General features: G+C 40.9%; 2 protein-coding genes across 4 annotated transcripts in view; one reads left to right on the top strand and one right to left on the bottom strand.

The window, feature by feature from the left end:
- Window positions 1-13,756, top strand: part of SMYD2 (SET and MYND domain containing 2) — a 41,574-nt gene that overhangs the window by 22,522 nt on the left and 5,296 nt on the right. For 2 of the 3 annotated variants that reach the window (XR_008436215.1, XR_008436214.1), the window contains exons 8-12: window positions 199-309; window positions 2,082-2,202; window positions 2,401-2,575; window positions 3,962-4,070; window positions 6,044-6,204. Coding sequence is in view for 1 of the 3 variants with exons in the window: in XM_053973124.1 (XP_053829099.1) it covers window positions 199-309; window positions 2,082-2,202; window positions 2,401-2,575; window positions 3,962-4,070; window positions 6,044-6,124 (597 nt within the window). In the remaining 2 variants the exon portion in view is untranslated. Of the gene's footprint in view, window positions 1-198; window positions 310-2,081; window positions 2,203-2,400; window positions 2,576-3,961; window positions 4,071-6,043; window positions 7,448-13,756 lie in introns of those variants that run through there. The other variant, XM_053973124.1, reaches the window with a different exon arrangement.
- PTPN14 (protein tyrosine phosphatase non-receptor type 14) overlaps window positions 7,859-13,756 on the bottom strand; it is a 109,900-nt gene continuing 104,002 nt past the window's right edge. The window contains exon 19 of the mRNA XM_053973123.1: window positions 7,859-13,559. Within this exon, the coding sequence (XP_053829098.1) occupies window positions 13,431-13,559 (129 nt within the window). The 3' untranslated portion in view covers window positions 7,859-13,430. The remainder of the gene's footprint in view (window positions 13,560-13,756) is intronic.

The following is a 13,756-nucleotide window of genomic DNA, read 5'->3' as shown; positions in this document are numbered from 1 at the left end:
TTGCACTCACAAGTGACAACTCCTGATGCTGCCAAGGGGCTTGGAATGCGAGGCACCAGGCAGGTGATGTGGCTGCAGGGGTCCACAAGCTGTGTGAATATGTCATTGTCATACTACATATATCAGAACAAGTATAATAAATATGTTTAGTGATGCTGCTCCTCACTAACTGTTGTTTGTTTTTTTTTCACCATGTAGATTTTTAGCAGCTATATTGACCTGCTGTATCCCACAGAAGACAGAAATGACCGGTTAAGAGATTCCTATTTCTTTAGTTGTGATTGCAGGGAGTGTACTACAAAAGAAAAGGTAATGGAATTGGTGTGAAATGTACTTCTGACTGTCAGGGCACCTACCCATGTCCTTAGATGTAATATCCTCTCTGGCTTAATTACATTTTGGAAAGTAAGATAATGGGGATGGGGGGAGGTGGTTGTGTTTTTCTGTCTTTCTGTCCAGAATGCTTTCTGATACTCATTCTTTCCACTGTAATCATGACACACCAGGAAATTTCCTGGTAGAAGCCTATTTAAAGCTGCGCTACAAAGCAAAGATGAAAACATTGTTAAAAGTAGATAATTATACTGTGTCTAAGCTACTTGGGCAAACAAACTTAGCTCAGAACTTTTTTTTTTTTTTTTTTTTTTTTTTAATTTCATCCTTTCTACCAACTCCTAGCAAGTAAATATTGCTTGGGGCATTTCTGGGATAGAGTGCTGCTGCATTTCCTTGGTAGGACATTTCAGTCAATTCTAGGGGTCATTGTATGGCATGTCTGGATGGTTTGGAGACACAGCAGAATCCGAGGAATGATCTTTTCTACAATAGCCTCATACTGGTCTGCTCAGGTGGTCCTGAGTCACAGCCCCTTGTGATGTGCAGGCCAGAGTTACATTCATTAAACGTGAGCTGGTGCCCCTCAAAGTACAAAGGAAGATCCAGACAGTGATCCTGACAACAAGGTCTTAGGTGTTTTAAAGAAAAGCACTTCTTGCAGGGAAAAGGTACTCAAACCCAACAGATACTGAGACAGCTGTGCCTGTGCAACCATTTGGACCTCTTTCACTGAAGGTCCTACAAGAATTGAGCTCTGTGTAGTTTATCTGTCATTCCAGACAAGATCAGTGTGTCTGGCATAATCTAATCCTTAAATTCCAGATAAATTTTCCTCCCATTTTCACCAGGCTTCCCAAAGTGACCAGACAACCATTTCCTTGATGTCATCAAAATGATGTCATTTTCTGTGATTTTTTTTTTCCAGATAGTACCCAGTATTGTTGCTTGAGGCCCTTCTGTTGATACCATATCATTTGTATTCTTCCCCACAGTTACCTTGATAATTTTGCCACTGAGTTTAATGAAGCCAGGATTTAATCTGTGATTTTCAACAATGTGCTACTCTGGGAGCCACCTGTCACTCAGCCTCCTTCAGTATTGGAAAGAGTCCCTGTAGCTCTCTCAGCTGGCAGATTAAATAATAAAAGAAAAAAATCTTGCAACAATGTGAAACTTAAACAGCAAAAAATTCTCTCAAGATTGTAGCTGGCTCCTCATGAAATAGTATGTTAGAGAGATAAGAGAAAGTGGAGCTGTCCAGCAGAAATAACAAAACATATGGAAATGTGGTTTTGTCTATAGATCTGAAGGATCCTTTTCTGTATTTAAGATCATGTCATTTTCCACAGAGATATCATTTGGTAGTTAACCTGAGGTACTTGAGCAGGTATAGCTTTAAAAATAAGCCTAAATTTGTTTTAAACCCTAATCTTTTGAAAGCAGTGAAATTTCTTATGTAAAACCACTTGCAACACAAAATCGGAAAGCTCTTCAATCTTTCAAAAGAAAGAGACTTAGTGGAAGTAAAGAATGGCAGATGAAGTGGAAGGCCAGGGGATCCTAGGATTTCTAGCCAAGGCTTTAGAGAAAAATTGCAGGTGTACATTCTACCTTTGTTTTTTCATTCTTTGAAGAGCTTAAGTTCACATCTGTGTCTTTTTATTAGAGAAATTTTGTATAGCAGGTGCACTTTTATTTGTAGGGCTTGGAACCTGCCTTTGTAAGGTCCATTGTGTTTCCTTCAGGATAAAGAGAAACTGGAAATCTGCAAGCTGAATGATCCTCCGTCAGCAGAGACAGTAAAGGACATGATCAAATATGCCAGGAACGTGATTGAGGAATTCAGGCGAGCCAAACACTACAAATATATCCTTTGTCTTACCCTGACTCCACTGGTGTGTGACCTAAAAATCTTGCCTGCTGGACTTCAGAAGTACATGCAGGAGAAATACTATGACCAGTAGAAATTAAACTTCTCTCTGTCCGCTTTGTGGCTGAAGGCATTATCAGGTAATTGCATAATGAGAGGCCATCAAGTTATTGCGTTCCTTGACTTCTTCCTACCCCCTAGTGAATTACTGGAGATCTGTGAACTCAGCCTGGACAAGATGGGTGCAGTGTTTGAAGACAGTAATGTTTATATGTTACATATGATGTATCAGGCCATGGGTGTCTGTCTCTACGTGCAGGACTGGGAAGGTGCACTGTGTTATGGGCAAAAAATTATCAGACCCTACAGGTAAATATGACAGACTATTTTTTTTAATGCTCTAATTAATAATCTGAACAATTAAGACAAGTTTGTGCAGAGATCACTTTTCTCAGTATATATTGTGTAAACATTCTATTCATTATACCACTACTCAAAAAGGCATATTTAAATGCTAGGACAGTGTTTGTTACTGTCAGAATGTCGTCTGCAATGTATAGCAGGACTGACTTTGAAATCCTTGCTTTGGGTTCTCAAAATAATTTTGTGCCACCTTGAGTGCCATGATAATTCTGCTTAGCTGGATAAATGCTGGTTTCTAAAATACCATCATTTTTTACTAAAGAAGGGCTTCAAACTTCATCTGCAGCCAGTATGTACAAGGTAATGGAGGCAAATCCTGTGTTGCTGTCAGCCTCCCACAGTCTCCCAGTCCTCTCTCTCTGCAGCAGCACAGTCGGCATGGCTATAGGAAAGCAGAGCTGTGTCCCAGGGCTGGGGCCGAGCAGCAGAGGGAGCTGGAGCCGAGGTCAGCTCCTGTGCTCAGAGCTCTGGGTGCCCCACATCCCTGATCCCTCTGCCCTAGAGCTGGAGGCGTGGGAGAATGCCCAGGCTGAAGCCCTGCATGGGGCAAGCACACAGCCTCTGCAGGAGATATGAATGCTGTTTCTGATCAAGTTCTCTGTTTCTGCAGTAGTGAGCCAGCCAGTTACACTGGCTGTGTCTGGTCCTGCCGTGAATCTCCCAAACAGATTCTCATCTTGAGACGTGACTTTCTTGCCAGCTGGGGGGAGCGCAAGAAAAGCTCTCCCTTTGGAACAGATGCCAACATAAAGTCACAGATCACTTGGCAGAGAGCAGTGATACAAAGAAGGAGCCAACATTCCCCCCCTGGGGGCTCAGTACTATTTATCTTCCCTGGGACTTGCCCAGCTCCTCTGGCTCTGAGCCTGGCATTCCAGGTCAGATCTGCCGAGGCGGGCTGTGCCCGCTCAGTGTGCACGAGCACAGACTGCCATGTGTGCCCTGCACACTGCGGAGGGCCCCTCGCTTTCCAGCCCACCAACCATTGTGGAACACACAGAGCTACTGCTGCGGGTGCAGGGTGGCTCCAAAAACTCATAACAATGCAGGCTCTCTCTGTAGCTGGCTAGATTAAAACTAGTGGCAGAAAGTCATTGCCATCTGACAGCTGTTCAGAGGCATATGGTAGTTTCAGTCCAATTCCCAGCTGACAGGCATCCCCATCCCAGACACAATTGGCACGGGCTCTTGGCAGTCACGGCAGAGGGGATGAGCGCTGAATGGGCAGGGGCACCGAGAGGCAGCTTCTTACCCCATGAGAGGGAGACGGAACTGGGAAAATGCTATGAAACTGCCAAAGTTGATGAAGCTGAATTTCTTTCTCTCTTGCAGTAAACATTATCCCTCCTACTCGCTGAATGTTGCCTCCATGTGGCTGAAATTAGGGAGACTGTACATGGCACTGAAGAACAGGACGGCTGGAGTTAAAGCCTTGAAGAGGGTATTTATTGCCTGGTTCCTCCATTAATAACATCAGTTCAGCCGTGGGGTCATTAAAATACTGTGTGCTTCTCTGTCAGTGAGCCTGGTGTGGTAGGAAATACACCATGTGTTAATATATTTGGTCACGAGATTTTTGGCTCAGATTTGGTTTTTCTAGAGATGGAGGATAGGTCTGCTCTTGGGTGCCTTTTCACAGTGGGCTCATACTGCAGCAGCTGGAGTGAGAATTATGCTTAAACATTTGCTCTGAGCTCTTCACTGAGCTAGAGCTGCACTAATGTAAATGAAGCAGAACCCTATCTTCCCCTCATTTGCTGGGTAAGGACAGGAAAAATGCTTGGCTCTTATAAAAGGCACATAGTGTTTCATTGAAGTCTGTGATTTCTATATCCAACTTAAACTAGGCATGCTTTTGATAGTTATTTGTCCTGGAACCAATCGATTTTTACATAGCTGAAGGGAATTCAATGCATCTGGTAATGCTGAAATTGGCAAATACAGCATTTTGGTTTTATGTTTTTCTTCACCCCTTTTTATTAGTCTGTGCCTTATTCTTTAGTTTTTTATTCTGCTATTTTTTATTAGTCTATACTATGTTTCTTGACTATTTTCCCCTATTGTTGTTGGACAGAAATTTATTTTAGTTTCTTAAGCATCAATGACTACTGTAGCATATAATGACTCAGTGTGGAATGTATTTATTTCTTCTTGCTTTTTAGATGCTGGCAAGTTTTAGCCAGCACCATCCAACCATGGTGAAAGATGCTAGAAGAATATATGCTCTAAAATTTAACTGTTACCTGGTTTGAAATTGGCATAGGTTTTCCTTCACTGTGGTGTTAAACCCTTGAGTAGAAATGGGAATTGTGCCAGTAGGAGCATGGGATAGGGGGTAGGGAACCGTGAGGTAAAATTGTTGGCATAGTTAGTTTCCTAACACAAACATTTTCTAATGACTCACTTCCAAAAGCTGTCTATAGGAACTGCCCAGAGTTATCCCAGCCTCTGATGTTTGGGATTTAGTGGAAAAGCAAACCTATTGTTCCCTGTCAGTTTGTGAGCAGCTCATCCAGAAGGTCCTCCTTTCTTTTTTGGGCAGGAGGAGGGGTGGAGTAATTTCTCGCTGCTGAGGTGGAACCAAAAGCCCTTGCTGTACTGACTTAACAAATACAAGAGCATAATAGTTTCCCAAGGATGAAATGACCAAATGCTCAGAGGGCCAGGATACTGCAATTCTTTGCTCTGTCTTAGCTCTATTGGTTTTTAACCACTCTCAGACTTACACTAAACTTTTTTCTCAGTTCTGTTTAGTGTTGCCTTTTATCACATCGTTTCTCAAGTGAAAATCTTGCCCCAGCACACACTCCAGGGCAGGAAAGGTGCCAGTCAGGGATTTGGCTGCCTGCATCATTCCCTCCTGGGCCTGGAGCAGGCAAAACACTGGGAGATGGGCAGAGCAGTGTCTGTCTGAATCTTATGGGATCTCACTTTTGCCTAAGAAGTTGCTTCCTTCCTAAAGCATTGGCAGCCCCTGGAAGGAGCAGAGGGTTTAGAGACAAGTTTGAAATGCCTCAGCAGTACTCCTGCACTAGGCCTGCATGTTTGTGACAGCTGAAGGATAAATTGGTAGGAGCAGAGCTCACTCTGATACTGGCTAAGTCCTCAGCTGGAATATTACCCACCACACTTGCAGTTTTCTATCCTGGAGCTGGTTGCATTCAAAGTAGTTTTGTCAGGAATATAATTTTGAAAGGTGCTTTGGGCTCCTTTAAGATCAAAGATGTATTCTCTGAATATAAAACCTTTATTACTTAGTTTTGAATTTCATTTTATTTCCTACTGGGTTTATGACTACAAGGGGACAAAAAGTAGCTAGAGGTGTCAGACTGCTTCAAACCTCTAAAGAGAGTATTTATAGCCTGGTGTTATATATGAATCAATTGTGTGAATATTTTTTTTTTCTTTTCATAGGCAATTGCTATCATGGAAGTAGCACATGGGAAAGATCATCCATACATTTCAGAGATCAAAAAGGAATTAGAGGACCACTGAGCCTTTGAATCTATGCAATCCTTCAAACCTTTATTTAAAAAGGCTTGTTATGGAAACCTTCGGGAGCGCTTTGAAAAGCGGTAGAGTATGAACACAGTTCTGTCCTATAATTGGAAAGACAAACACACGTAGGCCTAGCTTCCACACATCTACAATTGCCTTTTTTTTTTTTTTTTTTTAAAGAACCATCTGTGGTTTCTTAAAGGTTATGCCTTTTGATGGCTCATGTGCAGAAATGGTCATTTTTTTTCTTTAGGGGCGTTGGTGTGGATCTTATTTGTGTTAAGTAAATAAAGTGGTCTTAGCCCCTCTTGATTCCACTTGTACACTTAAATGGGTGCAATAGTTTTGTGATATGTACTTTTGCCCAAATAGTTTTGCTTAATCTGAAAAATTAGCAAAAGCCCTACTTTTTCTGTTGTGGTTTGGTGCATATTTCCTTTTTTTCTTGCATCATTTTTATTTGCAGTGGCTTAACTGAGAAAGAGGGGAAATAGGGTGATGAATTATGTACATTTTACAGCAATGCCACCAATATTCCCTCAACCAGTTAATATGCACTGCTCCTGGCAGATGAGGATTCATCACAGCAAAGACCTAGAGCTCAATTTGTTTTGTACAGAAAATACTGACACCTATGTTGGAGCTTGAAGGCTCGCACAAGACATGAACTATGCAACTTCTGCCTTTTTAGACTCATTTACAAGTTAAAGTGAGTTATTGCAAAGAGCTCATATTTCCTTACAGCCATACCTTCACCTCCAGTGGATTACAACTATTGTAAATAATATGTTAGCAATTATTTTTAAGAGAGGGACAGGAACACTTTCTGAGGAAAAAGTCCAGGACTTAGTTTTCTCTACCCATATACAAAACAAGAGGATTTTTTTCCCCTCCATTTAGATCAATGGCAAGAGTGTGCTTTTAAGGATGGGGGGAAAAAAAGAGTGTAGCTATAAACTTCTAGCATCAAAATTGAAATATAGTGCACAATAAAATTACCTGCCTCTTTACTGTTTTCACAGTTTATAAAGTATGATGAGAAAGAACACATCACCCTTAAGAACTTCATTGTATTTTCTTCCTTGTAAGCACTGCTCTGAGAATAAAACTGCTAGAATAAGGGTTTGTCAGCTCATTTTGCTGAAATCTTTCATTGCTCTCCAGCCAGCAGTTGTTGCTGGAGTACATAAAACTGCAGCAGATCTACAATTCCAGAAAGCCAAGGCCATTTAACTACAGCCAAGCCTAGGAAGAGGGCACTAGCTGACTATTTTTATCCTAACTTTGTCTTGTCAAATAAACTCTTGTCCTGGGAAATAATACCTTTACTTCAGCAAGTCTATCCAGAGCCCACACCACACTTCAACACCAAAGAATTGGATTAGCTGAACATGAGGCACCAGTGGGAGCCTTGCCCCTGTGAAACTTGGATTACTATTTACAGGTGGTTATTCAAAGCTCACTGTGGCCCTGGCTGTGCATATCAGTTTAACATGGGAAACGAACTCAAGCGGTGTAGGTGTAAATACAAAACCCTTAAGCTGATACAGAAAAGAACACAAACATTGTTTTCCTTGAAAAAAAATGGTTTATTGTATACTGTGAATATGAAGGACAGCCTTACCAAGAAAACCTTAGTGACTGAAGACATTCTCACATTTGCAAAAGCATATAAGAAACTATTTACACAAAGGCAGTGAAAGGGGTAAAAAAATTATTGCAGTCAATTAATGCTGATAGAACTTTTTATTATAAAAAGAGAAAGAAAAGAAACAGTGCAAAAATACTGTCAAAAGTAATCAGTTCTATACACAAGATAAAACTGACAAGCATAAGCTTATGTACTGATATGAATAATACATTAGAATATAAAATAGCATGCATAGATTTTTTTTTTTTTAAAGGCTTTCAATAGCACAGAATAATTCTGCCATTCAGCCCTAACAGGAGGGGTTGGGGGCAGGAAGGGCACATAACTGATGTCTCATTTTTCTACAAAATGTGTACATACAGTGAGGTGGTGAGATTCAGATCACTGTTTTGTGCTAAATTGTTAGGTACAGAATTACAGAACAAATAAAACCAGAGGCATCACAATACTGAAGTAAAACAGGACAGTAAAATCCAGTGACATAAAACTTAAACATGTTATCTCATTTACCACATTCCACACAATAACATATGGGACTATTACAGTCGTCTGCATGTGTAAACTTTTTCCTTTGTAAAATAACCAAAGAAAGGTACTCTACTAGTGAGGAAAATGTATTACCCATATGGAGCAACCTCAACAGGATAAACATCCTATTATCAGTGTTTCTGGCACTAGAAATTTGCTTTCTTTTAACAATCAAGCAGAAGCAAGAAAATACTTTTATTTAACATACACAAAAAGGAAGTTCTTATACATTACATCTATAAGTTATGGAACTCACCAGCACAGGACATTGTGAAGGCCAGAGGAATAAATGGCTTCTAAAGAGAAGGTAATGTGATTCATGGAAGATGGATCTATCAGGAGGTACTACACACAGTGAGCAGGATACAGCTTTGGCCTCAGGAAGCCCCTAAAGGACTGGCTGTCAGGTGCACCAGTGGGGCTGAGCACCCTTTTCTATACACATCCCTATTTCTTCCTCAGCTACCAGCCACTGTCTAAGTCAGGGGGTGCCCCCCAGCCTGACATGGAAACAGTTTGTGGGAAGCATTCCTCTTTTCTCCCTGACTAATCAAGGAACACTGCCCCTGAAATAACTGGAACTGACTGTCCAACCACTGAGAATCAGTGGCAGTCCTTCCCTTGCTGTTATATAATGCTGGAATTCTCCAGTGGGAGCTCCTGTTTTCAGTGATTTCCAATTCACTCTCCAAAGGCAAAGTCCTGTTGTTAAAGCATGTGGGAAACTCTCGGTGAGGGTGCACAGAAAGCACAGGCAACAAAATTTCAAAGAAATGCTAGCCAAAAAACAGCCAACAGAAACCAATGGAACTGTAATCTAAGATACTCCAAAAACACTGACTAAATTTATTTAGTTTAAATATTTTCATAAAACACTGCTATTTTTTACCTGTGCCCTGTTTTGTTTCACAATCTAGCAATAGTTTATTTATGGTTAATACCTCCATCTTGTTTTGCCCCACAGCCATCTGTTCCCTTCCACAAATCCCCAATCCCTGGAAGCAGCTGCATGTATAATGTCCTTCTCTCTAATGACTTAGATGGCATCTATAGCTCCCTTAGCACCAGATCCTACAAGAAAACCACTCTAGAAGGCTAAGAGTGAGCTGGGGACAATTGCTTTTGGGGTTCTGGACTTGCAGCCTTTCTCTTACTGGCATCAAAACCTATCCCAAATTCCATATGCCTTGAAGTATACATCAGCAGCTTTATATTAATTTTGTAGAAGGGTCAAAGGCTGTTTTCATGCAGTCTTCCTCTCATGGCCAGCTCAGGAATTTGCTCCTGCAATGTGATGTAGGCCTTTACTGCAGTGGCTGCCACCCTAGCATTTTTTCATCCACCAAGACAAGCAGCAAAATTTAACTCAGACCTCCCTCAGTGATGCATGAGAGCTGCTACAACAGAGATCTGCCTGATGATTCCACTTTCTGAGCACACAGACCACAAACTGTTAGTGAGGCTGACAGCAGCTAATTCAGTCATCATCTCCTCCCAGGAGACCAGTGGGAAGTCAGCTGTTGGAAATGCAGCACTGTCAGTTAGCTCTGCTGAATTTTCCCTACAGATTTCTGTGCTATATCCAAGTACAAGATTGCCCATCAACATTTCTTTTAGAGTTGCTTGTGGACTACACAGACATAGCAGGTATTGGATCAAAAAATAATCTCCTGGTTGGCAATGACAAGTGCTATTGAAGCACGTATTAGGTTGGAAAAGAATGAGTAAGTCTGTTTGTTTACAAGAAAGTAATTAAAAAAAACCCCCAGCTTTTGAAATCATGCAAATATTTAATAATATTTGTAGCTGAGGCAGCTGATTTAAATAAGTAGAACAGAAATGCACTTCAATATACTTCAAGGACTGTGCTGGCAATAGGTTGAGTAAGCTCTCAGAGATGTGTCTTCTGCCAGCTAAAATTAGCTTAGGGAACTTCTGATAAGGCTGAGCATTTAGGACCCCTGTATGCCAATGCAGGAAAATGTTTGTGGGAACAAGCTTCATCTTTCCTCATGTAGTCAAGGAAAGGAAGTGCCAAAACAAGCCTTTGTAGGACCTGAAACAAGTAGGACCTGAGCAGCTGATGTCCACCATCCTCCAGTGTGACTCACAGAGGACAGAAAGAGGATCCCCACAGCACTGAGCAGTGTCACAGCTCAGCTGTCATCTCTCGAACAATGGGAAGTGTGAAATGCTCAGACCATAACTTTAAGCAAAAAGCTGATGCCAGCATCTCAATACTATAGTTGGTAAGAGTTTAAATTAAAAAGGCAAAGGTTGTTAAATACAGATGAAGAGTGTACTAAAAGAAAAACAGACGCAACAGATGCCCATGCCAGACTTACTCATCTGCTGCAAGTTCTCTCTTGGAAAGCATCAGGGAGTGTAGGCTGAACATGCCAGACTGCAAGGTGGGTGCCCTGGAAGAAGACTGCTTCTGTCAAAATTGTGTTCACTGATGAATCATTGTGAGATTTTCAGTCTAGACTTTACTCCGAATGGATGAAACTGGTCTCAAACTACTGTTATGCTTTGATGTTAAAAAACATGCAACACAACAAACAGCAACTCCAAACTGTCCTTTTCTCCTCAAGGGTTCTGCTGTTTAAAAGTCTGCAGAACGGAAACTTAACAGCACTGTTGCTTTAAGGCCCATGTGTTCATTCCTGCCATGACTAAAAAAATTGGATGCAAAATGCATTTTCCTGTCACTCCCTAAAGGTTAGGAAATACTGCCCAAGCAGTTTTGGCCTGATAAAACGACAACAGGTTCAAAGTGAGAAGGTTATTTTTTTCCCCTTACAAAACTGTACCACATTTCAACCATAAAACATCAGCATGCTGAGGGCTGCTTGTAAGCTGGGGTGGAAAAGAACCTCTGAAGACATGCACCAGCCCAATTCACTTATGATATTAACAGATCTAGTCAAGATAAAATCTAGCAGGGAAAAATACATTGAAGTCAGATGAAAGGAAAAGTTTAAAATTACCATTCTTTGACAATGAAAAGGAAAAAGTGACTCACATTGGCCTCTATCTACCATACCAGCCATGTTAGGAGTTAATTGGAAATGACTGCTTACCACATGGCCACTTATTTGGCTCATTAATGGGCACTGACTTAATTTGGAAAGGATTTTTAGTGCCTTTTTCTAATTAATGTTTTTCTAAGACACCTATGATGCATCTTTGCATAAAAAAAACATTTGCTTAGTTTTCTTTCTTTCAAACACAGCTCTTCACACTCTCTTATGCAATAACTTTCCTGTGCTCACTGTAGCAGCAGAAATACACATTGCAGCCAAGAGCAGCTAAATAATAAGACAGGGGAACAGATTTTTTTCCCTCCTGATTTTCTACTTCTCACATCCAAGTGGAGCAATGGGACTTGACAGCTCTGAGTTCAAACTTAATTCATCATTAGGAAATTATTCAAAAAGTTATAACGAGATAACTAATTTAATACACTTTGCTTCAAGGTTTATTCCTTGGCTTTTTTCCCAGATATAGAGCATCTCTCTGCAATTATCATGCAGATGCTACTGAAAAGACTTTAAATGGTTGCTCCTAATTTAACAAGAGATATGTTGGCACTGGCAGAAAAAATTAGAGGAAAACTGAAGTTGACTGAAAGCTCAACTGATCCCTAAAAAGAACATGGTCAAAGTATTACTGCAAAATAATTCCTCTCCATTTGTTGGTGGTTACAAGTCTGCACCAGAGACTTTGTCATCATGTTAGGCCTGTATTGCAGAGCACCAAATCAACACAGTGCAGTTTTAAATGCATTCAAGGAACATTCTGGTACAGAACATTAGCTTAAGCTCCCCACTAATTTTAGTCCCTTTAGTGCTGGAATTAAGAGTGCTTGTAGGCTTAGGCCTTTGTACATTGACCAGGGTTTGGAGGTGGGGATGCAACAGAAAAGCAATAGTAGGATTAAAATATTAAAAGTATCTGGGAAAGGGATACCGAGAAAGGTGATTTCACCACGACAAAGTAACTGCATTGCATCACGTACCCTGAGAGGCTATGAAATCTTCACCCTTGAGAATTCTGAAACTGGATGTGACTCTGGACAAGCCTATCGAAGTTTAAAGTCAGCACTGGGGTGAGTGGGGCTGAGTCCAGAGACCTCCAAGGCACCTCTTTAGCCTGATTCCTTCTCCAACCATCCAACAATAGTTCACACCTAAAGATTAAGGCAACTGGAGATGCCTAATTTAAATGAGATTTCTTTTCTACAGAGGGTGAGCCTCAAGGCAATAATACTTTCAGTGTAATTCATGAGAAGGTGCTTGATTTGGCTTTTTTTCCAGATACGTTTGGTTGAAAATCCTCTGCTATTAAACTCTCACATCACCAGATTTATTGGAAAGAGTCATTCACTGACTTCAGCCTGCTGTAGGTCACTGCGCTTCACCCTACATTGCTTCTTATGATTCCCTTCAAGGGTTTACACAGCAGCAAAAGGCCTCCTTAAAAAGATACAATATTGATTTTTTTTCAAGGACTAGTCTAAAACCATAATTCTTGTGGAATTTGAACAGTTTAGCACCCAAAACTCTCTGTCCTCACAATGTCCTGTGCTTGAGCCCTCTGTAACGTGCCTGGCTGCACGTGCAGAAGCTCAGGTCTCCATGCTGTGCACCCTCAGCATTCACTCACACAGAGCTACAGCTGACATCTAGCAGGTCTTGTTTTTACCAGAGAAGCCACATACGGGTCCAGAATGTCCTTACGTGAAAAAAGCCCACTGCCAAATAACTGTAGGTTTCAGAAGCTGTGTAGCAAAATAAAAGCCAGCAAACTACCTTTACAAAGGATTGCTTTCCTTACAGACATGTTACAATGCAGACTAGTCATGTCAAATGTGGTTCACTTTGAAGGTGACTATAAGTTTTATGAGTTATGAAAGTAATTCAAAAGTTATTCCAAGAAAAATAAATTATATCTTGTATAAAATAATCCATGGGAGACTAGTAAAGAACCATCATTCCTTACTTTCAAGACAACTTTAAAAAGTGCAATATATGCACACAGTGTTGTCAAGGCAGTTCCCCCCTTGTTCATCAGTAAGGTTCAGTCAGATCCACAATGCTGGGTCTGGGATGTTTAAAAAGATTAAATAAGTCTTGAGTTTTGGAGGAATTGTATGAGCACTTGGTAGACAAATTTGTACTGGGCTATGGTCTGGATCATAAACACTCTCTGCTCCCGCAGGTGTCTCAGCATGACAGGAACATCCATTTTCTGTAAAGCAGAGGGGAAAAAAAATCATGAGGATGTGGGTTCAGTAAATCAAACAATGACTGTCTCAAATATCAGTTATCTGACACAGGCAACTATACTATAGTTATAGAAGACAATGTTTCTATGGACAAAATTAAATGTGCAGGCAAAGATACAGATCCTTTCACTGAAGGGGAAGGGAACTCATTGCCACCAAA

Source organism: Vidua macroura, chromosome 3 (assembly GCF_024509145.1).
Source record: "Vidua macroura isolate BioBank_ID:100142 chromosome 3, ASM2450914v1, whole genome shotgun sequence".
In the NCBI taxonomy this organism is placed as follows: Eukaryota; Metazoa; Chordata; class Aves; order Passeriformes; family Viduidae; genus Vidua; species Vidua macroura.
Note: the sequence above shows the minus strand (reverse complement) of the source record. Positions and strands in the feature narration are given on the sequence as shown.